The 27,156-nt window shown below is 41.5% G+C and overlaps 1 protein-coding gene and 1 long non-coding RNA gene across 6 annotated transcripts in view; one reads left to right on the top strand and one right to left on the bottom strand.

Moving 5' to 3' along the window:
- MARCHF3 (membrane associated ring-CH-type finger 3) overlaps positions 1 to 27,156 on the top strand; it is a 64,119-nt gene that overhangs the window by 26,882 nt on the left and 10,081 nt on the right. For 2 of the 5 annotated variants that reach the window (XM_064403940.1, XM_064403939.1), the window contains 2 exons: positions 12,836 to 13,049; positions 14,448 to 14,655. In XM_064403940.1, the coding sequence (XP_064260010.1) occupies positions 12,859 to 13,049; positions 14,448 to 14,655 (399 nt within the window). In that variant the 5' untranslated portion in view covers positions 12,836 to 12,858. Of the gene's footprint in view, positions 1 to 12,785; positions 13,050 to 14,447; positions 14,656 to 27,156 lie in introns of all 5 variants that reach the window. The other 3 variants (XM_064403938.1, XM_064403937.1, XM_064403936.1) reach the window with 3 other exon arrangements.
- LOC135290042 (uncharacterized) lies at positions 11,549 to 14,425 on the bottom strand. Its single transcript, XR_010352779.1, has 3 exons — positions 13,878 to 14,425; positions 12,005 to 12,051; positions 11,549 to 11,601 (listed from the first exon to the last, which is right to left on the bottom strand). It is a non-coding gene; the product is annotated as an uncharacterized LOC135290042 (long non-coding RNA).

Here is a 27,156-nt window from a genome sequence, read left to right as displayed (position 1 = left end):
CAGTCCTGCTTGGCAGCTGAGAGCTGGTGGCTCTCTGCAGTGAGACAGACACTCCAAGTTTCTGGAAACACTTGGTCACAAATTCCTACCCGTAATTAATTTATCCTCTATCTCCATCAGCAGCCAGGAGTGCAATGTGCTTGAAACAGGTAATGACTGTCAGAAATCTCACAAATAATGGAAGCAAATATGTGGTTTAATTACTGAAGTTGTTATATGGGACTGTTCAGCTTTGGAGATGAGCTGCACTGAGGAGGGGTTTGAACGAGGCTTTGGCTGACTTTAAACTAATTTTTTGTCACTCTTTTAACTCACTGCTCTTCATTAGGGCCACAAATTTGTTGTATGCCTGGAGGATGTTAAATGGACAAGGATGCCAAGAGTATTCAGATGTATTTTATAGAATGATGGGATATCAGGGATTCATTCTGCTTCCACTGTAGCTGTGGTAGGAGATAAACCAGGAGTTAGAAAGGAAGAAGAGCTTCCTGAAAAAAACACCAGGGATTCATTTGTTGGAAAAATTGAGCAAATTTTAGGACTAGAATGACTAGCTGAGAGCAATGCCCAGATGGCATGGGAAATGTAATTAACCTTTGGCAAATGCAGCAGTCTCAAAATGATGATACAAAAATTCACTAAGATTCTCTGGTTTATTAAGATGTTTGTACATAAAGGGATCAGTTTTTCAACCTCAGCATCAATGCTATTATAAAATACTTGTGGAAGTATTCTAATAATTTTTAATTAAAGAGCCAGAAACACCCACTTAAAATCTCACTAGTCAATGGCAAGGAAGATAAAAGTGATGGAGATAGCCTAACATAAAACAAAAATATGATTGAATCTTACTTATCCAATTTACAGCGTGAAAAATTATGTTTCCAGCAATAGGCAAAAGCTAGGAGACATGGTACTTAATGAGGAAATTTGTTTCAGTGCTTTTCCTAACAAGGTGCAATTTCTTTCTGACCTGACAGACTGCTAAACCTTGGGATGCCATTAAACTGGTAATGAAGTGCCGTGCTAAAAATAGTATTTCTGCTTTCTTTCTGGTTGCCAGAACCAGCAGAATCATCTGTATACTCAATTTACCACTGCGTGGAGGCCTCCAGGGAGGAGGAGTGTCCTCTTTTCTCTGTCACACAGAGCAGAGTTCTGTGCTCATCAGGTGCCAAACAGGCAGGCAGATTTGGGAGCTGGGCGTTTGCTCCTGTGTGTTTGCTCACCAGGTCTGGATTATTGGGAAGTGTGCTTTGACAGCTCAGTTCTGAGCATCAGCTGAACCAAGGAAAGTGCTCCTCGTGGAAAATGGGGTGTGCTGCTTTATTAGTTTATTCTATTAAATAGCAGAGGATCCTCAAATTTACATTTCATGGGCTTTGTAAATATAGATTGCGCTTGGTTAAGAGAGAGAACTGCTTTTTAGGGCTGTTGAGGTTTCCATTGTTAGGTTTCATTGGTGATTGTCTCTACCTAAACTCTCCTCAGTTGCTGTTGCAGCCATTGCTCCACAAGTGCCAGGATGGAAAGTGAGTAAATTCTAGAAATTTCCACAGCCCTAGAGTGAGATAAAGCTGACTGACCCTAAACTCTGGTGTTTAGGGTAGTGGAAGGGACAGAGACCCACAAAACCCTGCAGTGAGTAAGGCAGAAATCAGTCAAGAGTTTGTGGAAAACCTAAACTTCCAGCAGGGTTTTCGTTTTCTCCTGCCTCAGCAGCAGGCAATGGCAGGAAGGCAAGTCTTGGAGGAGAAATCTTTTAGTTGCTTGTTTACTAAGAAAGAGTAGTTTTTTGGAGGATGAAGTAGGCTGGTAAAACACATTGCTGAAAGCAAATAAGTATTTTATCTTCTTTTTTACTTCCGGCTGCTCACAACACCTCCAGAAACCCCAGAAATTTTGCAGCCCCCAGGGTAAAACTTGGAGCTCTTAAATTACTTTGTCCTTTGGCAAGATCCAGCTTCACACGGATTCTTCTGCAGCAGAGCCAAAGTGCTCAGCCAGGTTTTAGCATTTCCATGCTTCTGGATGATTTCTGTGCCATCAGTGATGTCTTAGGATGTGCAAGGTGATGCAAAGACGGGTGAACGTTTTGATGAGACACAAGCGAATCTTTAATAAGATTCTTTAAAAGTGTGGTTGAAGGAAAATCACAATCAAAATGTTCTCAGACCTCGTGGAACTTGGTGCTTGGGGCAACTCCAGGTATCAGCCTGGGGAAGGAAAGGCTTCAGGGGGAACTAATTGTGACTATTTTGATGCAGAAGGGAGGCTACGGGAACGATGGAGAGAGACTGTTTATAAGGGTCTGCAGTGACAGGACAAGGGTTAATGGCTTCAGACTAACAGAGGGTAGGTCTAAATCAGATATTAGGGAGAATTTTTTCCCTGGCAGGGTGGGCAGGCCCTGGCACAGGGTGCCCAGAGCAGCTGGGGCTGCTCCTGCATCCCTGGCAGTGCCCAAGGCCAGGCTGGACACTGGGGCTGGAGCAGCCTGGCACAGGGGAAGGTGTCCCTGCCGTGGAAAGTTGGACACTGGATGGGATTTAAGTTCCCTTCCAGCCCAAAACATCCCAAGATTCTGATACACAAAGCTCCAGCAGCATTAATACAGTGGTGCATAGATGTGGTTTCATGTTTCTGGATTACACACACTCAGCTTCTTAAAAAGGATCAGCAATTCTCTGGCATGGAAAACAAACAGCAGAGCTTGCTAAATGGCACAATAAAAATCTATGAAATGTCTAGCAGGTCCAATTACACAATAGTATCTATTTTTAGCATTACTCTGGCTCACTGCTGTTCTGCAAAGTTGTAATAGTCCTATATCAAGCTTGTCTTGGGTATGCAAGAAAAGATGCATGTCAGGGTTGATTTCAGTGCAGAAGGCCCAATAACACACAGAGTAAAATCCCAGCTGAGTTCAGCTCAAACCCACTCCAGGCTTCCACTGACTTTATTTCTCATAGAAATAAGGCTAATACCTAGTTAATTTCTAACTCTTGTTATTTCTCTTGTTGGTATTTCTCTTGGATTTGCTAAGGACAATAATGTTGTCCAGTCAAATTTTACCTCTGCCATTTTGATTTAGTTCTGTCTTGTAGTTTTGATTCACTAGTGCAGCATTTCAGTAATTTGCCTGAAGATTTACTGAAGAGAAATTTGATTTTAAGTGCTTTATTTTGCAGCAATAACTTTTCCTTTCCAGGTCGGCATGTCAGATCTGGTTTGTTTGACTATTGCCAACTTCATGTGACAATGACTAAAAGCATTCTTGGTGTGCTTGTTACTGGAAAAGAAGTGGAGCTGTTCAGTCCCCACAGCATATAGTTTTATATAACACACCACAAACTCATGTAAAACTAGTTACTGTAGGGAATTATCAGTGATTTTAATTAAATCACAATATTCCCATGTGTTTGTCTCATGCTGGACTAGAGTGCAAGTCTTGGAGCTTGATGAAAATCCCTCCCCATCCCCCAAACTGAAGTTCAGAGGGAAATTTTTATGTAAATATTGCAGAAACCCATGGAGTCCACACTTTGCTCCTGCTGAGAGAGGCAGACTGATATGGGAACAGGGAGGGTTTATCTTCCCATGTGAAGGGAAATGCAACAAGAATATTTTTAGCTGCTTTTGACTGAAGGGCAGAAAGGGAGAAGGGAGAGGAATAGACCTGCATTTGGAGGCATTTTGCTTTTTTAAGTGTTTTCCTCTTTTTTTCAGACGAGATGTTTGGAAGACTGATTCCCCCTTGCTGAACATCAAACACTCAGCTGAAACACAGCAAGATAAAATCATGCAGAGTAAATTATCTTCAGGGAAGGAAAGTGGCTTGTTAGATGGCACCTCCAGAAACACCTGGGGTGATCCCACAGTCAGGGAACAAGTGAAAGCACAGATTCCATGTGTAAATATATTAGTTTGGGACATGCTTTGCAAAGCATCACACACAAGCCAAGCTCCTTGTATTTGCAGATTGTCACCCAGGTGATTCATTGCTGAATAAAACATGAGAATTTAATCCACCCCATGGGGTTTTCAGTCTTGTTGTAGAAGTGACAGACACAGTGCCTGGGGAAGAAGAAAAAGATCTTCTGATTGTACCTGGTGCAGAGCACCAGACAATATTTTAGTAATGCAGGTACCTTGCAGACAGTGAGATGTTTGGGATGCATCATGTGGAAAGAATTCCTCTGTGGAGGAACTAAATATTAATTTTTTATGCAGATGAAGACTAAGGAAAAAAAAATTAATATGATGGTACCTGAGTGATTTCTGGTTAAATTACAATGCATCAAAACAGAGGTATGAAGGCTAGGATAATAATCTTTGTTTCAAAACTGGAGTCTTAAAGACAAGTTGTGCTCACTGAGCACCTAATGAAGCTTTTCTCAAATGCAAGACTGATGCAGCCAATATTGCTGAACTCTGGAATTAAAATATAAAGCTATTAGAAAGAGAAATGTTTTCAATTTTCAACTTACTTTAATTTGAAAGCGGGCTTAGTATCTTTTCTAAGTTTCATCATTGAGCTGTTTTGCCATCAATAGTGAGAACTATAAGTGCAGTAATTGTAACAGGATCATATTCGTGTGCAGTATTGGCTGCAGGAGCTGGAAGAATCAAATGTACTAAAAACAGACAAATAATTAACTTAGCAATGATGAACAGAAGAATTAGCACTTTTTGTTAAGCTGTCTGTAGAAATACCATGACCACCTTTCTCCAAGTATCCCCCATAAGTAGTTAAAAACATTTTGCTTTCTGCTGGTTCTTTTTCCCCTGCAGTTTTCAAGCTCTTGCCTCCGTCACCTGCCAGCACTCTCTGTGTCCAAACTCTTGTGCAAACAAATTTATTGGACACAGCTTCAAAATCTGTGTGGATTTGGCCACTGTGAGCAAGGTAAAACTGTAATTTGGGAGTTATTTGCTAAAGAGTTAATTTACACATGAACAGGATGAATGAACAGGATTTCATTACCAAACCCCAGGCATGAAGTCAAGCCTCGGGTATTAACCATTTACACCATTTGCAGTTTAAATAAGTAATTTTCACCTTGCCCCTACCAGGCCAGGAGGAATCAGTGGTATTCAGCTGAAGTTTAGCTGTGTGAACGAAAAAAAAAGCCAAATTAGGGATTTTTTCCATGGGGCAATGCAATTGCAATGATCTGTGTGATGTTGGCAGCTCTCCTTTCAGTCTTGCACTGGAAATGGGGAGAGCTATTTTTAAATGTGAAAACGTGGCCTTGGGAGTTCATAAATGTTTAACTTTGAGGGTTTTCCCCTGAGCTCCATCCCACAACAGTGGGACTGTAGTTCTGGGTCCAACCTAAATGTGGGGAAGGACAATAGTAGCAGTTCCATCAAATGCAGCACATCTGGATCAGACCTGGCTGGATTTGCCCTCCTAAGACCTTGTATTCAAGAAAGACTTCAAGACTTTATATTTGGCAGAAACCCTGGTCCTCACACTGTCTTTATTCTCCCCATTTCTTGTAAGAATAGTTGAAGAAATCAAGGTGTAATTGTGCAATTTCTGTTCAATTTTTTGGTGCACTCTGCTGTGTGCAGGTGGGCTGTGGGTCTCAGGGGGTGGGGTGAGCATCCTGAACCCTCAGATTTTGCTTTTTTCTGGCAAGACAAGCAGCAGGAATGAAGCACCTAAATGGAGCAGGGGTCAGGGTCCAGAGGCACTGGCTGATGCATTAAAAACGGGGGGGAAAAAAAAAAAGTTGGAAGTTGCAAAAGACAGGTTTTCTGATGAAATCCGAGGTACTTCAGAGAATGGGGCTGAAAGTTTTGCAGCTCCCACGATGGAGGAAGTGACTCGTCAGTAAAACACAGTGTGCAGAAAAGTGGTGTCACTCTCCAGGACAAAGTGGTTTTTGGAGATGAACCCTGGCTTCAAGGACTGACATGGAGTTCTTTGTCCTTTGACAGCTGCTGAGAGCAAATTAAATTCCCATCTTTCATGTTTCAGGCCAAGAAATGCTTGACTCATTTGTATAAGGTGACCTAATTTGGAAGGGGGAAGAGAATCCAGAGCTTTCTAGTGCAAAAAAACCCCAAACTTCTGGGCTTTTTAATATGCAATCTTTGAGTATATAGGCAGATATTTATTTTTCCACTGTATTTTGGTGCCTGGGTGTGAAAACAATTGTGGTTTAAGCCATGTTCTGGTGTATAATCAGGAATTTTGTGGGTGGGAAATAGGGAAGTGGGGGTCTGAAGCAGATGTGGCAATGAAAAAAAAGAGAATTTAGGAACATGTTGGAGTAGGTGCCTTTGTAACCTGTGAGGAAAGACATTTCTACTAGAAGAAAACTCACACAAGGCAAGAAAATATACATGTTTCCTTGTACCTTGGGGGGGGAAAAATTCTATTTCCAGATCAGTTATAAACTGAATTTGTCTTCTGAGTTTTTTTCTTATTCATGCAAGGCTAAAATGCCACCACCACAAGTGCTTCTGGTATTTATTATGATCTGAAAACTTTCATTTCAACAACCAACAGAAGGATACAAATCTAAGCAAATGACCCAAGTTAGTGGCTGTGCAGGCATATAAAGCAATTTATTAAAGTTCACGGTGCCAAGAAGGGAGTCTATTGCTCCCATGGAAAGTGGCTCAAGGTTCAGTACCTAACAAAATAACAATGATTTATGGGTGGGCACTGAGGTTTTAAATGCGTGGTCAGACTCTTAAGGACTACTTATGCTGAAGTGCTTTGTGCTGCTGCCTCAAATGAGCCCTCGGTTTTCTGACGTGCTTGTTTATAAAATTGCACTTTTCAATGCAGCCTGCTGTGTGGCAGCTTTTAAAAGCCCCTGCAGCTCTCTGCAGTCAGACCAGATGAATGGGAAATGCTTGAAAAATTAGCAAAACTTGGGCTGAAACAGAGTAAAATTGCCTAATGTCGTCTGGGTTTGTGCTGTGCTGCTTTCTGTGTGTCGAAACACCTTAACTTGAAATCTGTCCTCCCCAGCTGGGGAACAATTGCCACATCTTCCTCTTGCACCTTTCAGTGGGCTCCTTAAAAGGTGGTGGTGTGTAGTGCAGCAAACTGGATGCTGCTGACCAAAATAAAATTTTCTCCAGCCTTCCTCTCCTGTCGCCGTGCCCCAGAACTGCCGTGTCCTCTCTCCCTGATGGCTTTAGAGCTCCAAAATGAACAGGTCAGGCAGCCTTTTTTTATTTTTTTTTTTTTTTCCTCTCCTTGTGCTGAGCCACGTGTCGTTACCAAATGTAGGAACTGGTCTTCTCAGTTTAGAGAAATTAATTTTTTTACTCTGGGGGTGCTGCAGCATCCACGGCTTCAGGTGGAGCTGCCAGTGACTCCACCAATTTTTTTGCTCAATATTTGTGTAAATATGAAGCTCCTTGTGGAGGGGAGAGTCGAGAAACATTTCAGACTATTCCAGATGTGAGTGCCCAAGAGTGGACGTGCATGAAACTCGTTGTTTTTACACTAAAACAGGATTTTGAGGTGCCCCAGGGGTTCTTGGTTTTTAAGAAGTGATCTGTCCATTCCACCTTCACAGCACCCTGCCTCGCTTCTTAGCAGGTGAAATCCTAGGAGGTTTCAGAGTGCTCTGGAGTTGAGAATTTATCTTTTTCACCCAGCCTCTGACAACTGCACTGCTCTTGAAAACATTTGTTTATTACTTTGAATGCAACAATTTGCATTCTGAGCAGCCAGCCAGGACTGAGAGCAGAAAAGGAGGTGGGAGGTGCTCCACCATGGTTTGAACCATTCTTCCAGCTGGCAGCAAGGTGCAGAATTCTGTCTCTGTTCCAGATCTGCTGGCCTGTTCCAGGTAAAAAACTGTCTACACATCACTGGGGCCCAAAATTCTGGAGTGAGCTGTGCAAAATTATGTGACATTACATAAATAGTATAAATAAATAAATAATAAACAACAAATCGTATCTAAAAAACAAATATAAATTATAGGCAAATTTATATTTTAAATTTATTTATTATAATAAATATATTTTAAATATATTTATTATAATAAATAAATGTACTTTAAATAAATACATAATAAATTAAATATTTTAATAAATAATTAATATATTATATTTTAAATATATTTAAATAAATATATTTTAAATATATTAAATTAATTTATATGTATATATTTAAATTTTTAAAAGATAATAACATATTACAGTACAGTATATACTATAATTATATTATATATAATATTATAATACACATTATATTATTATATATACTATAATGACATTATATATATCATATAATATTATAATATTATATTACACTATAATTATATATGTGTATATATAATTTTAATATAATTATATATAATTATAACATTATGATATAGTATAATATTATAACAATATTGCTATTTTTAAATAAATAAATATTAAATAAACAAAAACGTATCTCTGAAAGCTTCTGAAAACTGGAGGGTGTTTTTTTTAGTTGTTTAAGTTGTTGGTGGTGGTGGTTTCTGTTTATTTGTTTAGGATTTTTTAAAAATTATTTTTCTGCGTTGGTATGTATTTGGGATTTTTCTGCTGGTGAGGCTTTTTTTGGTTTTGGTTTGGTCTGTTGTTGTTGTTATAATTGTTATTAACATTAGTATTAGTATATTCTGGCTGCCTTTTAAAAATAACCCAGTATTTCCTGGGAAGATGTCTCCAGATGGGGTGCTGGTGGTTTTTCATGCATATTTTTAAGTGTTGAAGGTGACTGATGCAAGCTCATGTCACATTTTCTAAGACTAATAGGGTGAACTCGTGGAAACGTGGAATAAGAAAGGTGAAAGGGTTTCCAAATTTGAAACCATGACTGAGAGCTGGAATAATTGCTATTCTTAGCAGAGGTGCTGAGGGGAGAAAAAAAAATTAAAAAAAAAATACAAAGAAAAGGTAGCAACTCCATGGGTATTTGTTCAATATTTGCAACCCACTGCTTGAAGTGTAAAGATAATTTTCCTTGTGCAAATCCCAGCCAATCACAGCTTCACAGAAAAACAGCTTTGCTTAAAAAAGCTCTGCTATGATAATTTAGCTCTTTGTCTTTAAATTCCATCTCAGGGCAGTAATGCTGGTTTCTAACTTCTTATTTGAGTGCAGCTCAGTTGGAGTGGCAGTGCCTTGCTCACTGGCACTCTAACTTCTATACCTTTTTTTCTATAGAAGTTATAAATCTCTAAAATAGCAATATAGCATCCTATAAATTATTATGGGGGAAAGGATGTCTTCTGCATTTGAATCTTCTGCCTAGCTTCAACAAGCCCTCAGATAATTTGCTTGAGTTTATTGGTTGGTTTGTCACTTTATTTTTACACTTCCTGCATAAAGAAAATACTTGCAACACGTTTACTTTTGCTCTGATACCCATAAACCCATATACATACATACATGTATATTTGTATATTTGTATATATACATATACAAATGAAAAACGATGACTCGTGACCACACAGAAAAGAAAAAACAAAGAGCTAAATACTACCATCCATTCATCGTGCCAAATTCAGACACTTTTCTGAGATTTTTCTGGTGTCTGGGATAAATATTGCTACTCTGTCTCCCCCAATTTAATATTGCATGTCCTCATAAGTACCAGCTAAACACATTTTCCTGCTTTGTGTTCTTTATTTTCTCTTTTATTGAGGCTTTTTTGACAGATTTCCAGTGGTTTCAGGTGATTTTTTTTTAATATAATACATACATATGCGTAAATACTGAATTTGGGGGTTTGTGGCTGTTAAAATTTACAATTCCCTAATGCCAGATTTACCTTAGGATTTGCTTAGGATCTCTGTGCTTCTCAGGACAACTTATTTCCATTATTTGCCGTGGGGTTCAGTATTAAAGCAGACATCATGTAATTTTATAATTGCATCACTTTTCAGGCACATGCACTGATTTTGTGTGAAAATGGTTCTTCTGAAATCAGAAAAGTGTGTTGTAACTTTCAGCTTCCTTTAAAAAAAAGTAGAAAGGGATTACCTGTACCTTCCTTCTTTAAAAAAAAAAAAAAAATAGAAAGGGATTAACTGTATCTGCTTTGCCAAAGTGGGAAATCAATGCTGTAGGTAGAAATTTGAATTAACATTCCTGAGATGCAGCCAGTTAATTTCCTGTGTGCTTTAAAGCTTTGCATTTAGTTGCATCCTCTGATGCTCCATCAAGCCCTCCAAACTCATCAAGTGACTGAGGGATGTGTTTGTAAAGGCCTGGATGGTCATTATATATGAAATTATAAACCCACTGTTGTACTTAATGGGGTCAGTGAAGCAATCAGGATAAAAATACATAATTCTGCAGCGTGGGTCTGTAAGCATGATACTTCTTGGGCTTTTTAAGTTTAATGAAGCAGCTACTCAGCAGCTGAACGTTCTTGTTAAACAGTCTCAGCATGGATTTTAGGACTAAAACTGAACACCACGGTCTCCTTGGAGAGCCTGTGGCTCTTATTCTCTTGAAATGTCTGCATCTTTTATATGTTAATGGTTTTGACATCAGCCATTTGCTTCATTTTCATTGTAAATGAGGCCCAGAGTCCGATTCCCTTCCCCATTCCCCGAACACTCTCTGCTCTGCAAGCTGCATCATCAGCCTCCTGCTCTCTCCCTGGGGTGTGTGTGCTCTGAAAACAGCTGAAGCAATCCTGCAAAACAAACCAGTTTCCCTATTTTTAGATGCCTTTCTAAGAATATGAGTCCCTGTGTGAAAGCTTGTGTGGTGTGAGTGGTCCAGCACCCACACCAGTCCCCACATGACACAAAACCTTACTGCCAAGGCCAATTCACCAATTCCCTTGCCCAGGATTTCCTCATGGGAAGCTGGGAACCTTCAACTTCTCCCTGTTTTGCTGCTTTGGGATGTGATTTGGAGAATTGTTCTTACTTAATGGCCAATCCCAGCCCAGCTCTGTCGGACTCTCTGGCCAGTCACGGGTTGTTATTATTCATTCTTTTCTAGCTTTCTGTCTGTATCCTTTCTCTCTATAGTTTAGTATAGTTTTAGCATAGCATTTTTAATATAATATAATATCATAATATAATAAATCAGCCTTCTAAGAAATATGGAGTCAGATTCATCTCTTCCCTCTTCCTGGGACCCCCACAAACACACCAACAAGGGGGCTTCCAAAGGTTGGTGCCGCTCTTCCTCAAACCCAACAGAGTCAAATCACAGGGTTTCACCTAAACCCTTGGAGAAAAAACCCTGTTTAGAGAGTTGTGATCATGTTTGGCTTTTAAAGATTCTTCCCAGCTGCAGTGCTGACCCCATACAACTGTGGTGTATGGGCAGAACACTTTTTTTTAGGGGAAAACTCTTGATTGTAGCACGGGGATATCATCATTGCACCCTGCAGTGTTTACACAAGAGTGCAGCCAACTGTCCCAAGGCCTTATAGGGAAATCTTTCCCCTCTTTTGCAGAGGGATTAACTCACCTTGTGTGTGGTTTTAGGTGCCTGACCCAAAGAGGAAGAGGGCAGGGACAAAGCCTGGTGGAACCCACCAGGACCAGCACACCCAGCCAGGAGCATCCATCCCACCAAGGCATGAGGAATTTACACGTCCAGGCTCCTTCTGCTTGGAATCTGAAATGCAAAAAATGCTCAGAACTTTGGGCCTCTGAGGCAAAGCTTAGAATTAAACACAGGTTTTGATCTGAGACCTTGGAAAAGGCTTCCAAACTTAGGTGCTAGCAGTGAGAACGTGGATGTATAGCTTAAAGCTGAGACATGTTAAACAAAGTAAAGGAAAGTTTAGAGTTTTAGAGTTTAAGGTATAAAAATTAAAGTAATTAGAGTGGTAAACAAGGAGTTTAGAATGCAGCATTGTAGGTTTGTGTGTCATAACATGATTGGCTAAGAAATCTTACACTATAACACCATAAAAGGAAATATTTAAGGATTGGGTCAAAAACATAAATATCCTTGTTGGCAGTGTTTTATTGGTCAATAACTCCTTAAAAGTTCTTCTAAATAGGGGTCTTCTGACCTTTTGAGCCATGGCCTGAAGATGTGAGCCAAACTCCCTCTTCCTACCTATGCAAAAGATAAGAAAAATAAACCGCATCATCAAAAACAACTCAGAAGGCCCATCTCAAATTCCTTACAAAATTCCCCACAAGTGAATTATCACACTTGTTCCAGCACAACCCTTCCTTCCCAATTGCCATGTGTGGAAGCACTGTGCCAAACACACTCACAGTGATGTGAGAGAGAGCAGAGCAGAGCAGAGGCACGGGCAGGCTGTGATTTCTGCCTCACCTTGTGGCATAAATTACTGCTGTGCAGGCTGTGTTTAAGCAGGTCTGTGTGACTAAAGCCCTGTACAGGATTAATTGCCAGGTCTGTGCTCTGCCGTGGGTTGGTGATAGAAGACACTAAGCAGCCTTGAAGTGTTTTCAAAGGGGATCTGAAGCCAATCAACCATTTTCTCCTCCAGTACATAACTTTTCCCCCTTGGCGGACAGTGGCAGCCTTTAAATTTGAAAGTGAACAGGGTGAAGAGTGTATATAGCTTTGAAGCATTTATAAGTGGAGTGACAAAAGGCTCAGCCTCTCTGTTTATCCCTCATGACTTCAGGAGAGAGAAATTAACCAATTTTTATAAGGGTTGCAGCCCTGCTGCTTGTGGGACGTGCAGACTGTTTTCCCCTGTCTCACCCAATACTGCAAACCCCCAATACTGCAAAGCCCCTTTCCCCCCTGAGTGGGCTTCAGAAACATGGGATGGCCAGCCAGGGATGCTCCTTCTCACGCCTGCTGTTGGTCAGACAGGGAGGGATGTGCCCCACAGCACCTCCCTGTCCCCGTTCCTGCCTAGATGGGGACCCGCTGCCCAGCGCCATGAGGACCAACCACTGCAGCCACCTGCCTGGAGTGCCCCCGGAGCGCCCACACCCTCCAGCCCCCGATGGAAAGAGCCTGCCTGGCAGCAGCGGGGCCCTGGCCACCAGCTGTCCCCAGTATGTCATGCAGGTGTCCTCCAAGGATGGGCAGCTGCTCTCGTCCGTGGTGCGGACCCTGGCCGTGCAGAGGTGCGTGGGGGACAGAGGGAGGGGTGGGCTCCTTCCCCCTCTGGGGTGGTGAAACCCCCATCCCAGCATCACAGGGGTCGTGCTGCAGAAGGCATCCTGCTTGCTGAACTCTCCACCATCCTGCTCAGCAGCCAGACAAGGTGTTTCTTGTGGCCATGATATTTTATGAAAAATCCTTTTGGTAGGATTTTTCTCCAATTCTAGCTGAGAAGCCTCAGAAAAGAAATGTAAACTATTAACTATCTGATGGCTGTGGGATGTGGTCTGGACATTGTTTACCACCAGGTGCAGCTGGGATTGGTGCATGCTGGTTGTTTCTAATTAATGGCCAATCACAGTCAGCTGGCTCGGACTCTCTGGGAGTCAGGAGCTTTTGTTATCATTCCATTCCTCTTCTTTCCAGCCTTCTGATGGATCCTTTTCTCTCTATTCTTTTAGTATAGTTTTAATATAGCATTTAAATATAATATATATAAAAATATAATAAATCAGCCTTCTAAAACATGGAGTAAAGATTCCCATCTCCTCACACGGGGCATCAACCATAGTTTCTAGCACCAGTGTTGCAGCTTCTGTCATCATCTGAGTGACTGACCTTCCTTTCTGCTGCTGGTTTAGAGAGCCAGATTGGAGGTGAAATATATTGTTAATCTATGCCTTTGAAGCGTGCTTCAGGCTGGATTTGTTCTCATTAGAAGCAAGAAGGAGTATTCTGATGTGCTTGGCCTCATCCAGACTTGATGCCTGGTTCAAAATTAAATTTGTCTTTGCTGGTGGTGAGCTGGAAAGGCTTCATGGCTCTTAAAGCAGTGCAGAAGAAATACCCACCTGCAGCCCCACAGCAGAGATGCGTTTGTATCCCTCCTTGACCTGTCTGTGGGCTGTCCCAAAGAGAGGGAAACCCTTTCCAGGGAGAGGAGGTTTCTGCCCTCATGTACTTTTCTGAAGTTGTGGCCCTGCCTTCGGGGTGCTACAGGGCAAGGTGCTGCTCTTTCAGCAGTCCTTTATTATTGGCCAGTGAAAATAACATTTAGATCAGAAGATTACCAAAAAATGCCCAGCTGAGGCAGATTTACAACCTCCCTGATGCATTTTGGGATTTCCTGAGGCGGCTGCGCCGCTGCTTTGTGAAGAGCTGGGAAATGCAAAATACAGAAGGGCCTGGTCTTCTGCCTCTCATCTACCACTCTGATGTTTCTCACTCTACACTTTTTCCCCCCTAATAAAAGAGGTATTTTAAGCAAGAATACCAAAACACCTCAGCCCACCAGCTTGGATCACTAATCAGAGAGCAAAGCACTGCCAACATTTCTAACTCGCGACAGAGAAGAAAAAAAAAAAAATCTATCTCCACACCCCTCCAGCCCTGACCAGCAGTTTTCTCTCCCTCTCCTGCAGCAGCCCCTTCAATGACCGGCCCATCTGCAGGATCTGCCACGAGGGCAGCAGCCACGAGGAGCTGCTGTCCCCCTGTGAGTGCACGGGGACCCTGGGCACCATCCACCGCAGCTGCCTGGAGCGCTGGCTGTCGTCCTCCAACACCAGCTACTGTGAGCTCTGCCACTTCAGGTTTGCAGTGGAGCGCAAGCCCAGGCCACTGGTGGAGGTCAGTGCGGCCCTGAAATCTCAGTTTTGGCCGGGAAAGTCCTGCCTGCTTCCGTGCAGGGGTCACAGAGGCTCTGTGGTTCCAATGGGGTTGGGCGGAGTGAGGGTGGGAGCTCAGGGGAAGGGTGGGATGGGACAGAGGCCTTGTTTTGGAGGAGATCAGAACCAAATTATTGGGGTTTATTAGGGTTATTATTATTATTATTATTATTATTATTATTATCAGTGGGTTTGCTTCACTGCAGACCCGAGTGGAGGTTTTTTGGCAGCAAATTCCCGGGATGCCAGCCAGCTTGGCTGAGGGTGGAAGAGAGGTAAGTTGCAGTTTCTGTACAATGTGGGGCAAGTCTCTGGGCTCAGAATATTAAATATAGATCAGAAATTTATTTATTTCTTCTTCCTTTTGAGAGGTAACAATCTTAGGCACCTTGGAAACCCAGTTTGCCCGTCTAGCCCACAAGAAAAATGGTTCTTATTGGGTATCTGGTGTGTTTAGACATTTGTGAGTCACCTTTTGGCCTATTCTTGCCTATTTGCTGGACTCAAAAGTGATTTGGACAATTGTTTCTACTTTATCAATGAAAATTAAGTTTTTGCCAACTATAGATAGCAGCTTCATGAAGTTTTGTAGGTTTTAGGGTATTTTTGGTCTGCAGGAAAAGAAAAGAAACCAAAACAAGTTCAATCTCTCCACATTGTTAATGACCTTTTTCCTCCCTTATTTTATTTTGGGAAGAGGTGAAGCAAAGTTAGGGTTTCTTTTGGAATTAAAAGTGAAATACAAGCAACATTTTGGCAAAATGAATGAGAAAAATCATTTTGTACCTGTTTGTGACACAGGCACCTACATGCAGAGCTTGGGCTCAGGACAAAATGTCTTTCCTGTGCATCTTAATTTTCCTTTAAATTGTGTCCAAACTGGTGGAAGGAGGTACAGTATGAAAAATGGGTAGGGGCAAGCAGCATTTTGTCTTTCTCCTGCTCACAGAGAAGAGGACACAGGACAGAACTGACTGGGAGGTGGCTCAGGGGATGAGCAGCTCAACACTACCAAAATTGCTTTAGTTGGGACAGGCCTGCACATTTTGTGTCTGAGCCTAAGGATGTCTTCATTCTTCCTCAGGATCCCCCCACAAAAGAGACATGACATGGCATTTAGCACAAGTCCTGCACCCAGAGCAGGTCCTGGCCAGCTTGGGTTGCTGCCTCTGGGTTGGTGTCTGGTTCTCCTCTCAATCTTTGCTGCAAGAACTCAGAATCTGCCCTCTGAGAAGAAAGACAAGTGATGCTCAGGCATCACAGTTTGATTTTAGGGCCCAGCTTCTGGAAATTGTTCCTTTTGTGATGGCTCCTGGTCAGATTTGTTCCAATTGGAACAGCCAGAGCTGCTGATGATGGCAGGAGTGGAAAGCAAAGCTGACCCTGCCCAGGATGGGGCACTGTCGTTGCTTGATTGAAATGAGGCTTCTTTTTGGCAAAAGCAGTAATAAGTAGTAGAAACATCAACAATGATGTTTAAAGTAATAATGGTAAACCAGCCAGTTGTTTATGTTGGCTGAGGATGAATGAAAACCCTGAGCAAGGATATTTTTGAAACGTAGCTAAGTGTTTTTTATCTTTACCCCTCATTATTTCCTGACTTCTCAGCTGCTTACACCCACAGTATCTTAGTGCAGAAATCAACAGTTGGGTGCTGTTGCAGGAAAGGTCATAAAACCTCCCAATCCTGTGTGATCTTGTAAAGGGAATATGTTTTCACTTTAGAAGGGAAATGAAGATGTACTTCCAAAGCTTAGAGAAGAAACAAAGAGTAACTAAAATGAGCTGTATGCCAGGGGGAAAATTAAGCAGAAATATAATCAAACTTCTTGATTTCTGTAGGTGTACTTTAAGTTTGTCCTGGACATTTTTGCTTATTTAACACACAGTGCTTTGAAACGAAAGACCTCCCCATGCAAAAAATTACAGCAGAACTCTGAAACTTCCCAAAGCAGGACTAAAACAGATGTAAGTTGCCAGATTCCCTCGTCTTCTGTGTAGGTTTTGGGGTGGGGTGTCAAAGTTCTCTTCATTTAGCAGCGAGGTGATTATTTCTCCTAAGATTCCCCTGACCTGGATAATGGAAAGGGTGAATGGTTCTCCTCTCACTGGAGGGGAGTGATGAGTTTTACCAATGCATTTCAGTAGGTCAGGAGGGGCTGTTGTACTCATGAAGTGATTTATAGAGTACAGATTCTGAAAACCTGTCCAGGAGCTCCTCAACAGAGCCTGTTCTCACAGAGTGAATGCATCCCATCCAGGGGTCACTGACAGGGAGTGAGGAAATGCTGAAAGCAGTCAGTCATCCTATTGATCTTTTCTACAAGATACCTTCCAAAAATGTATTTCTGACTATTCCAAAATGTATTATACTGTTTTTCAAAGGGCCAAAAAAAAAACCCATACAAAAAAAAAACCCAACAAAAAACAAAAACAAACAAACAACAAAAAAAAAAAAAAAAAAAAAAAAAAAAAAGCCCAAAAAAACCAAAAAGCCCCCCAAAAAACCAAAACAAAACAAAAAAACAAAACAAAAACCAAACAAAACAAAAAACCCAACAAAACAAAACAAAACAAACAAAAAACCCAAACCAAACCAAACAAAAAAACCCCAAAAAACCAAACCAACCAAACAAAAAAACCTAAAAAAACAAACAACAAACAAACAAAACCAACCAAAAAAAAAGCAAAAAAGCCACACAAAAAAACCTCAAAACAACAACAACAAAAAATAAATGAAACCAGCAAAACCACCAAACCAAACTAAAAAAATAAAAAAAAAAAAAGAAAAAGACACAAAAAACCCCACCAAAAAAAAGCCCCCAAAAAACCCAACAAAACAAAACAACCCCAAAAAACCAAAAAATAACCATGCCATTATGTTTTCTCCTCATCCCTTCACTAGATTGATCACTGTTTCCTGGTGGCTTAGGCATGGGTGGGGAAGAAATCTGTTTCAGTGGGAGCAAATTGTGTCACTTCACTCGTTTTATCTAGGAATGTCATTTGTGGATTTATTCCTGCTGTTAGCAGCAGCAGTCAGATTGAAATGGAGTGACTGGTGTGGCTGGTGGCTCTGCCAAATTCCTTCCTTCCCCTGTCCATCCTTATGGAGGAGTCGACCAGACACAGCTCTGTGCTTCTTCTTTGTCTCTGCCAAGGGTTGTGTATTTTTGTCTGAGGGGGAATCCTCTCCCTGGAAATGCACAAGGTGCTGGCTCTTTGGTGCCCAAAACCCAAGCAGAGCAGCAGGCAGCGGTGGTGCAGCCTGTCAGGCAGACCCAGCCCCTCAAAAATGGATTTGTGATGCTTCTTGGTTCGTTTATTTTTCTGAACTCACATTATTCTCCCCCAAAAATTGTGTTTCCACACTGGGAATGTGAATCAGGCGCTATGGTGGTGATGAAAACCCTCCTTCAGCATTCACAATAGTGCAGAATTCAGTGAAAGGAGTCAAGGTCTGAACCCCCTGACAAAGGAAAGAGAAATCTGTAATGTGGTGGCTGATATGCACAGAGCTGATATTCTCTGTGACAAGGCAGCCACGGGCCTCAAAACCAGCACAGTGAAATCTCAAACTGCAATAATTCCCTCACTGACTTTTATGGACCTTCCAGTTTTATATAAGCTGCCTTTTTAATGCAGCCAATCCACAGGAAAAAAAAAAAATCTGCATTAGGAATGTGTGGTATTATTCATGTAGCTGCTTTTGCTGTGTTTCAGCATAAAGATTAGTCAAGCTTTATGTAAGTATTATGTATCATCTTCATTTCAATTTCCACATTGCATCTGTGTTGCTTCCACTTGGCTCAGTGCAGAAGCAGGGCACGAAATGCAGCAGTACAAATATATTTATGTGCAATAGTAAAATGTTAGGGAGCAAGCAGCTACAAAATAAAAATGGTATAAGAGTATTATGTGACCATATAAGTCAGGCTTATATTGCTTGTAAGTTACTTACATGTTTTAAACCAACCAGGATTTGGTATCTGTTGGTTCTTTTTTTTTTTGCAAACAAACAGAAAGCACTTAATTAACAATACAAAGCTCATAAGCAAAACAGCATGACTAGGAGAAAAAACAAAGTCAGGATAATTACAGCAATATTGGGCAGAAATTAGCTTCAGTTTTTCCCTGCTGTGTTGCTGGCTATGGAGCCCATATGAGCGAGGTAAAATAAATTTAAACAGCCTCTAAAATGTACACCTATGCATGAAGTATTTAAGATGAGCTAACATTATAAATTGAAACCTCACAAAGCCTTACACTGAAATATGAATTCATTTCCTGTGCAAGGACTTTGAGTCACGACGTTTTTATCTGTTGGGATTATTTTTACTTATTTTTCCTCTCCACTGCTCAGTGAAGCAAGTCATTAGCATTAAATTACTGTAATGAGCAGACACCAGATTTGCTGCAGGTAGTTTATAAAAGGATCACACCTCAAGCCAGAAGGAAAATAACTGGTTCCTCAGCATAGTCACCTACCAGGAAAACTTTCATAAATAAAAGTTTGGAGGAACTGCAGCTGTCCATAGAGCACATAATGGGAGCAGATAATTAAGGTGTGTCTGTCTTCCTTCCTTTCTTGACCCAAAAAGGGCAGGTTAAAGGGAAAAGGTGATAGAGACATTTTTGTACCTAGTTATCTCTGGCTGTGAAAATAATCCCCCTAAGACCAACTCACACAGGGAGAATTGGAAGCAGCCATGTACATTTCCAGTAGAAGTATGTCTGAGTTAAAAAAGGTATTAAATTTTTTTAAAGTAATAAACACCCCAGCACAGATTTAAAACCATAAACTCTCCAGGATGCTTTTTTTTTTTTAATCTATTTATTCCTAATGGAGTGAAATCCAGAGACCAAACCAGAATGCTCTTTCTCCTTTAAAGAGAAATTAGGTAGCTCTTTTATGTTCCCTGCAGCAAGGATTTGCTACAATGCACAAATCTTTCTTATAGTACTGGCAGCAGGAGTGCAAACAACAGCAACCCACTCCCCATAAAAAAAAATAAAAATTAAATGACTTGCCACTGAACAGACAAGTTCAAACATTCACATCTGTAACTGCTCATCCCTAAATTTATTACAATCAAGGGCAAAAAATACTCTAGGAAAGTTCCCAGGAGAAAGTAACTGGACAATGAGATGCTGGAGCTTCCTCTGTTTCAGATAATGGATTTGGTGACTTTTCTTTGGGCATCATGGTCCTGTAAAATAGTCCTGAACTGCCCAATTGTCATCTATCTCTGTCCTTCCTGCTGGCAGCATTTCCTAGCACTGACAGGAGCCAGTCAAAGTTTACATTTTCCAGGAAAACAGAAGTGGTAAGATTTATTGCATCTGTCTTTATTTATAGAGCTATCAAGAATTTAATATCTGTCATGTCTTTGCTTCCCATATATTTGAGCTTGTAGATCAGGACATTTACAATGTCTTGAAATAAGTTTTGCCAACAGCAAATCTACTTTGCTTTTGTTGTAAAATGTGGAATGTGATTTTTGTTGTTTATTTCTTGAATGCATAAATTTGTCTGCCTAACTGGGAATACACTCATCCTAAACAGAATGAGAACTTTGCAAATACACACAGATAGAAAGACACAGAGCTTTTCCCATAGTTACACAAAATCTTTTTTTTTCTTGACACATCCTGAAATCTTTCAACTGACACAATCATCTCCAGATGTATAAATTAAAAGTGACTAGTAGAAAAATAGAACAGCAGTGGGCCAGACTAATGTTAAAAAATTCTACTATTGTGTAATTGGACCTGCTAGACATTTCATAGATTTTTATAGTGCCATTTAGCCAGCTCTGCTGTTTGTTTTCCCTGCCAGAGAATTACTGATCCTTTTTTAGGAGCTGAGTGTGTGTAATCCAGAAACATGAAACCACATCTATGCACCACTGTATTAATGCTGCTGGAGCTTTGTGTATCAGAATCTTGGGATGGTTTGGGCTGGAAGGGAACTTAAATCCCATCCAGTGTCCAACTTTCCATGGCAGGGACACCTTCCCCTGTCCCAGGCTGCTCCAGCCCCATCAAACCTGGAACACTTCCAACAGACCATGATCAAATCCATCTCTCCCCAGTTCAGACAGAAGGCTGTTCTGGGAGACTCTTTTTGCAGAAATCCAGGTAAATTACATCTTCCCTTGTCCACTGGTGTGGCCAGCCCATCAGGGAAGGCCACTGGGCTGGTCAGGCAGGACTTGTCCCTGGTGAGGGATTTGGCTGCCCCAAATCCCCTCACTGAGCTCCAGGATCCTCAGCAGAGCTTCCAGAGGGCCTGTCCCATCCATCCCCTCCCCAGGCACAGAGGGAATTCAGCTCGGGGTTCCCAGACTCTTCCTTTCCACCCTTTTCCAAGGCAGGTGCAATATTTCCCTTTTTTTCAGCCACCTGGGATCTCACCTGACTGCCAGGACATTTCCAGGGTCATGGACAACTCCCCCAGCCAATTCCCTGGGGAGCCTGAGTCACTGCCATATTTTCTGGAAAAATCCCTTCACCAGGATTCCTCTCCTGGGAAGCTGAGAAGCCTCAGAGAAAAAGGAAAACAATATTATCTCATTTGCTTCTGCTGTGTTTTGCTGCTTTGGGATGTGGTTTGGACATTGTTCACCAACAGGTGATTGTTCATTGGCTTCCTGTGAATTAATTTTACTTATTGGCCAATTATGGCCAGGCTGTGTTGGACTCTGAAGAGAGTCAGGACTTTTTCATTAGTATCTTTTGGCCTTCTGTCTGTATCCTTTCTTTATTATTTAGTAGAATGGAATGGAATGGAATGGAATAGAATGGAATGGAATGGAATGGAATGGAATAGAATAGAATAGAATAGAATAGAATAGAATAGAATAGAATAGAATAGAATAGAATAGAATAGAATAGAATAACAAATTAGCCTTCTAAGAATCTGGAGTCAGACTCATCGTTCCTTTCTTCGTCCGGGCACCCCACAAATACAAGAGCCCTGGGCTCCATCCCACCAGGTCCCACAGAGCTGAGCATTTCCAGGTTCCCCAGCTGGCCCTGAGCAGGATCTTTCCTCCCAGGGCCCATCCTGCTCTCCATCCTCCTGCAGGGCTGGGGGAGAGGTTTCCACTGGAGACAGAAAAGCTGTTGGGTACCCCAGGCTTCCCCCCATCCTGTCACCTGTCTGCCAGGGCTGTTTGGATGGGGAAAACACTTCCTGTGACCTTCCTTTTGTGGTTAATGAAGCTCTAGAATATCCTGTTGCTCTTTTCCCCTTTCCAGGTTCAGTTCCAGCTTCACCTTGGCCCTCCTGAGCCCAACCCTCCACACCCTCTTGAGAATTTAATCTCTGGACTCTTCCCAGGTCTCCTGTCCTTGCTTTCACTGCCTGTGCTTTCATTTGTTTTTTCCCCTTTCCTTTGGCCAGCAGATCCCCTCTCACCCATGCTGGTCTCTTCCCTTCCCTGCCCAATTTCTTGCTCCTGTTTTTTTCTTGCTCCTGTTTTTCAGCTGGAAAATGATCCAAGGTTTGAATTGAAAATTGAGTTGTGGTGTGACAGCAACAACCTGTGGTGATCTCCTCACACTGAGGAACCAGCCCTAGGTGGTCACTGCCTGTGCTGTGATTTACCCTCTCTAGAAAACAAAACTAAACAAAAACGAAAGTTTTATCATACACCATCCTTACAATGGAAAAAGGAATCTTTCCCCTTTCAGAAACACGCAGAATAATGCAAAATTTATTTGCTAAGAAAGAAGCCTTGGCTCATTGAGACATCCACATTTAAAATATTTTCTGCAATTTGAGTTAAAATAGACTAAATAAACTACATAAACTAAATAAGAGCAGATTCATTTAGAAAGAGTTGGTACAATATTGGTACAATAACATTACAGAGATCAAATAATTTTGATTCCAGCTCTCAAATACACTCTTTGAGACCAAAGAAACATCTCTGTGGGCTGTCACCATGGCCTTTCTAAAGGCACCCAGTAAAGACAACATTACTGTGTCAGTAACAGAATGTTTGATATAAGGAGGAGACACAAAAACTGGAGCATTAATATTTTCTTCTGCCACAAAGTAACTGTCAAATGTACATTTTGGTTGGCAAAACATTAACCTAGGAAAGTTTCAAGTCACCCAAAATCTTTAATGACACTGAAAACAAGCATTTATATTCGAGCTGGAGAAATTTTCTTTTTTAGTTACATGTAGTTAAGCCAAGTTTCAAAACATTTCACTGAAAAATGTTAAAATGGATATGTCAAGTAAAAATAGCATCAGAAAACAAAAATTGCTCAGATGCAGTATTTGGGGATGGACAATAAATGGGAGGAGGGGGAGGAGCAATAAATGGTCCTCTGATTTTAAAAGAAGTTATTCATTCCAGAGAAATATTATTTGAAAAAAAAAAAAAACCAAGAAAGAGGAAATATCAGCCTTTCTGTGCTTAAAGCCCAAGGCAAAATGCTCCCATTGGTGGCAGAAAACAGAAAACACAGTAATTTCCATCACTTCAGCTTGTGTACAGCCTGCTTCCACCAGGACTCACTGCTGAGCCATCAGCATGAAAATGACAAAATGCACTGATAAGTTCTGATGTGCAGTGAGCTATTTTTGGCTCAAAGGACAATGCATTCAGGGGAGATAATTCCTTCCTCAGTGGTGTGACTCCAGTGATGTTTAAAATCCCTTCTCCAAGGGAAATGAACTGAACCAGACGGGGCTCTCCAGCAGAAGCAGATGGTAGCCTGAGGATCTGATCAGGAAAAACACTGTGTACACACTTTGCTGTTATGTTTGTGAGTCATCTAATTGAAGTTAGACCTGCAGAGATTTCAGGATTTGGCCTTTGGCAGTGGTGAGGCAGCCCAGAATCGTGGAGGTGTTTCACAGCAGCGCTCTGCTGGCAGCTCATTTTGGGTTAGAACAGATAAATTCAGGGAGTCTGAGCCTCTCCAGGGGTTCTGGTCCTTGGCTGCAGCTTGCTCCAGTGATTTCCTCCTCCAATTTCAACTCTGCTTGTTGAAGTGGCTGCAGCAAATCTTTCTGTGTGTGGGGTGGAGGAGCCCCAGGTGTGCTCACAGTGTTTTGTCAAGTTGAATGCAGTACATCAAAAATCTCAGTTTGCAATCCAGTTCCTTCTCAGAACTCTGTCAGCTTTTAAGGGCTTTAGCCTGAGCTGCTCTTCTTGGGAGGCTCCTACAGAGCTGGGTCTTCTGAAGGATGGGGATTTCTTTTTCTGATTCTTATCCTAAATTTTTTGGGGACAACAATTATCCATCTGTTCTTAACACAACCTTGTCCCTCGCCTTAAGTAGCACTTTTACTTCACTGATGGTCTTCTTCAGTTTTCCCTTCTGGCTTTCCTCAAGATGCATTTAGAGAGTGACTTTGTTGAGATAAGTGTTAACCCGCATCTCTCTGAGGTGCTGGAGTCTCAAAGGGTTTCTTGGCTTGTCTCAGTCATGAGCCAAGGTTGGGTTTTGCATCAGGCGCTGTGCTTAAAATTCTTGAAATATAATTTTTGCTACCATTGCTGAAGTAATTTTTGTCTTGCTACTCCAGCTCCAGTTGCCTGTGGATCAGGAACAGGGAACACTGATAACTTTAAGTTTTCACTTCACAAATAGCCAGGCAGGCCAGCCTTTTACATCAAACATGACCCTTTTTATAGCTCCTTTTTTCTTCCTTCCCCTGCTCTCCTAAATGGAAATTACCACTCTGAGAGTCTGGATTTGTTGCAGAAATAATTGGGCACATTGACACGTTTTAACAGGACAGGTTTCAGGGTGCCACAGTGCAGATGTGACAGCTTCATCTGGCCTTGCATCTCGTTCTTGGCCAGCAGGGTAGTCCATACCATACTGCCACAGTAATTAATCAGCTCGGGGCTTTGTTAGGATCCCTGTGTGGGTATGAGCTGCACAAAAGGATCTGCTGACTTAGCTTTTTAGCCCTAAAGAAACTTGACAGTGCCCATTCCACTCCCAAAACAAATGGCTGAAACCTAGAAACAGAAGCAGATTTGGAAGCAGGTGTGCACTGCTTCAGGAGAAAAATAATGTGACTGAAATCTGTACAACCACTGAAATTGCTTAATCTCTGCTTTTGACTTATACTTCAGAGCTATAATGAAATCCTTCTGGCTTTTTGAGGTTAGACTGTAGAATTGTGATGGCTTTATTTATTATTTAATACTACTCTTGCCTGTCACAGCCCCATCTAATATTTGAATTGCTTGGGTTTGACTCTCTGTTCGTGTGCCACAGGGCATCAGGAGCAGGGAGCCATCAGCTCCACGCCACTTTAATCTGCTCAAACTCTCAGTTTTGATGGCACAGTGAAAAATGATGCCTTGATTCAGGTGCCCTGCACTGTGTGTAGTGACAGACACAGGGTGGGGACAGCAGCACATGCCTTGACAGGCGTGCTCCCTCCCCTGCATTCCTGATGTTCTTTCCTCCTGGCTCTGAACTGGGAATTATTTCTTGCACTACCTGAGTGGCACGGGTGCCAAAATTTTGAAGTCTGCCCTGGGAAAGCGGTGAGCACCTGCAATTCCTGTTGAGGTCAAGGAGAAGTGTACAAATGCCCAGAGTTTCTCTTCCAGGTCACCTTTCAAACAAGTGCTTTTCACAAAACCTCTGTTTTTTGCAGCCTTTAAAAACTTTAAAAGCACAATCTCTGCTATCAGGTGCTTTCAGCTCCTCTCGATTTTTGGTGGTTTCACATTGCAAGAACTCCTGGAAATGGAAAACAAGGGGAATAGCTGCAATCAGTCTTTTCAGAAGCAACCAGATACAACCTGGAAATGTTGTGCATAAACCCTCAGGGCTGTTTTTAAGTAAATTGATAGAAACCTCCAAGGAAAGCAGTGTGAGACTTCTGCTCGCTTTTTATCATTCTCTTTAAAGCTACAGTAAAATAAAAAGATGTCAAAATGTAAATGTATGTCCCCTTATTTTGCACAAGCTCTGCTGAAGAAAACTCTGCTTGCAGCCCATTGCTGTTCTCCCCCTCACACTGATGGGGTGGAGGGGTGAGGAAATGGCTGTGTTGGGGCTTAGCTGCTTCTTGGGGTAAACTGACCACAGCTGGTTACTGTCTTTCCTGGTTAAGGAGATGAAAAAAACCAGTTTTGAGCCTCCTTCTTTAATTGGCATCTTCCCTTGCAACTTCTTGCTCACAGTAATGCGTAGCTGGTTTAAATTGCTTTGCACTTCTGTGGCATTTCAGAAGTACTCAAGCAAGTTAAAAGCCTACATCCTGAAAAAAAAAATAATTTTATGAACATATTTTTTGTGTTGTAAATTCCTGAGTTGTCCATGAGACAGAATTTCTACTGCCAATGTGTAACACACTTAAAGAAATAAGAGGACTGAAGTGTTTAGGGGTGCATGAGCCTCATCTGGTTCTACTGGCCCCAAAAACCCATAAAAGGATGCTGCAGAACAGGTTTGACCAAACCCTACGGCTCACACTGGCAAAAAGTACAGGGCTGGGTAGTTTTCCTGTTCAAATATTGACTCGTGCAATGAAGTTTGGTTTATTTTATTTTATTTTTTTTAATCCAAAGACCTCAATGTACTGCTGTAGGAACTTCTTTCACCTCTGCTATCTCAAATCCTGCTTATAGAAATGTGGGTGTGTGGGCTTGATAGCTGTTTAACCCTAACCTTTGCTTCAGCAGCTGAGTTTCAGGCACTGTGTTTCTCAAGATTAATACCCTTTTAATAAAAATAACCTTGTGTGCATTGAACTCTGCTTAAATGTGGGGGTATCTGAAAACAAGTTGAAAATGGCTTTGTGAATGTTATGAGCGGAATGTAAAAAAAAAAAAAAAAAAAAAAAAAAAAAAAAAAAAACCAACAGAAAAAATTCCTAAAATAGCATGGACAATGTTAAAATATTTTCTGCACGTTTACACATTAAGAAGGGAGTTTTTCAAAGAAGCCAGTGGGCAAATGCTAGGGGAAGCACTACATAAAACACTTTTCAAGGCAGCCTTTACCACAGCTGAATAAATTATATGGTGGGTTCAGATAAAGGTGGACACCAGCAGGAAGCAAGGGGGAGAAATTCAGGTAAGGTAAAAAGCAGTTCTTTAATGAAAGCTTTCAGGTACACAAAGTGTAGGTATGCAAGTGAGTGATACAGGATTTGTACAATTTTAATAAGCTTGATTAATTAGTGTATTTAGCAAGTACATGCAATAAGAGACTTGTTGCCCTGGGGTCTGCCCCTTGGAGATGGTCCAGATGGTTGGCTCTATGTTTTGTGGTGAAAAACAGGATTTCCTGGTTAGAAGTTCTCTTCTTGAGAGTGAGCCTAAGCAGAATTCCAAGAGCCTGTCAGAAAGGATTGGCTTTTTATTCTGAAATGTGAGAGAGGGCAGGAAAAGTGTTGGGGATGAAGAGAGACGGGGAAGACAGATTCAGTGATCAGAATCCAAACACTTATATTCTGTTTCAGGGA

Source organism: Passer domesticus, chromosome Z, assembly GCF_036417665.1.
Source record: "Passer domesticus isolate bPasDom1 chromosome Z, bPasDom1.hap1, whole genome shotgun sequence".
Classification (NCBI taxonomy): domain Eukaryota; kingdom Metazoa; phylum Chordata; class Aves; order Passeriformes; family Passeridae; genus Passer; species Passer domesticus.
The sequence above is the reverse complement of the archived record's forward strand: the minus strand, read 5'-3'. Positions and strand labels throughout refer to the sequence as shown.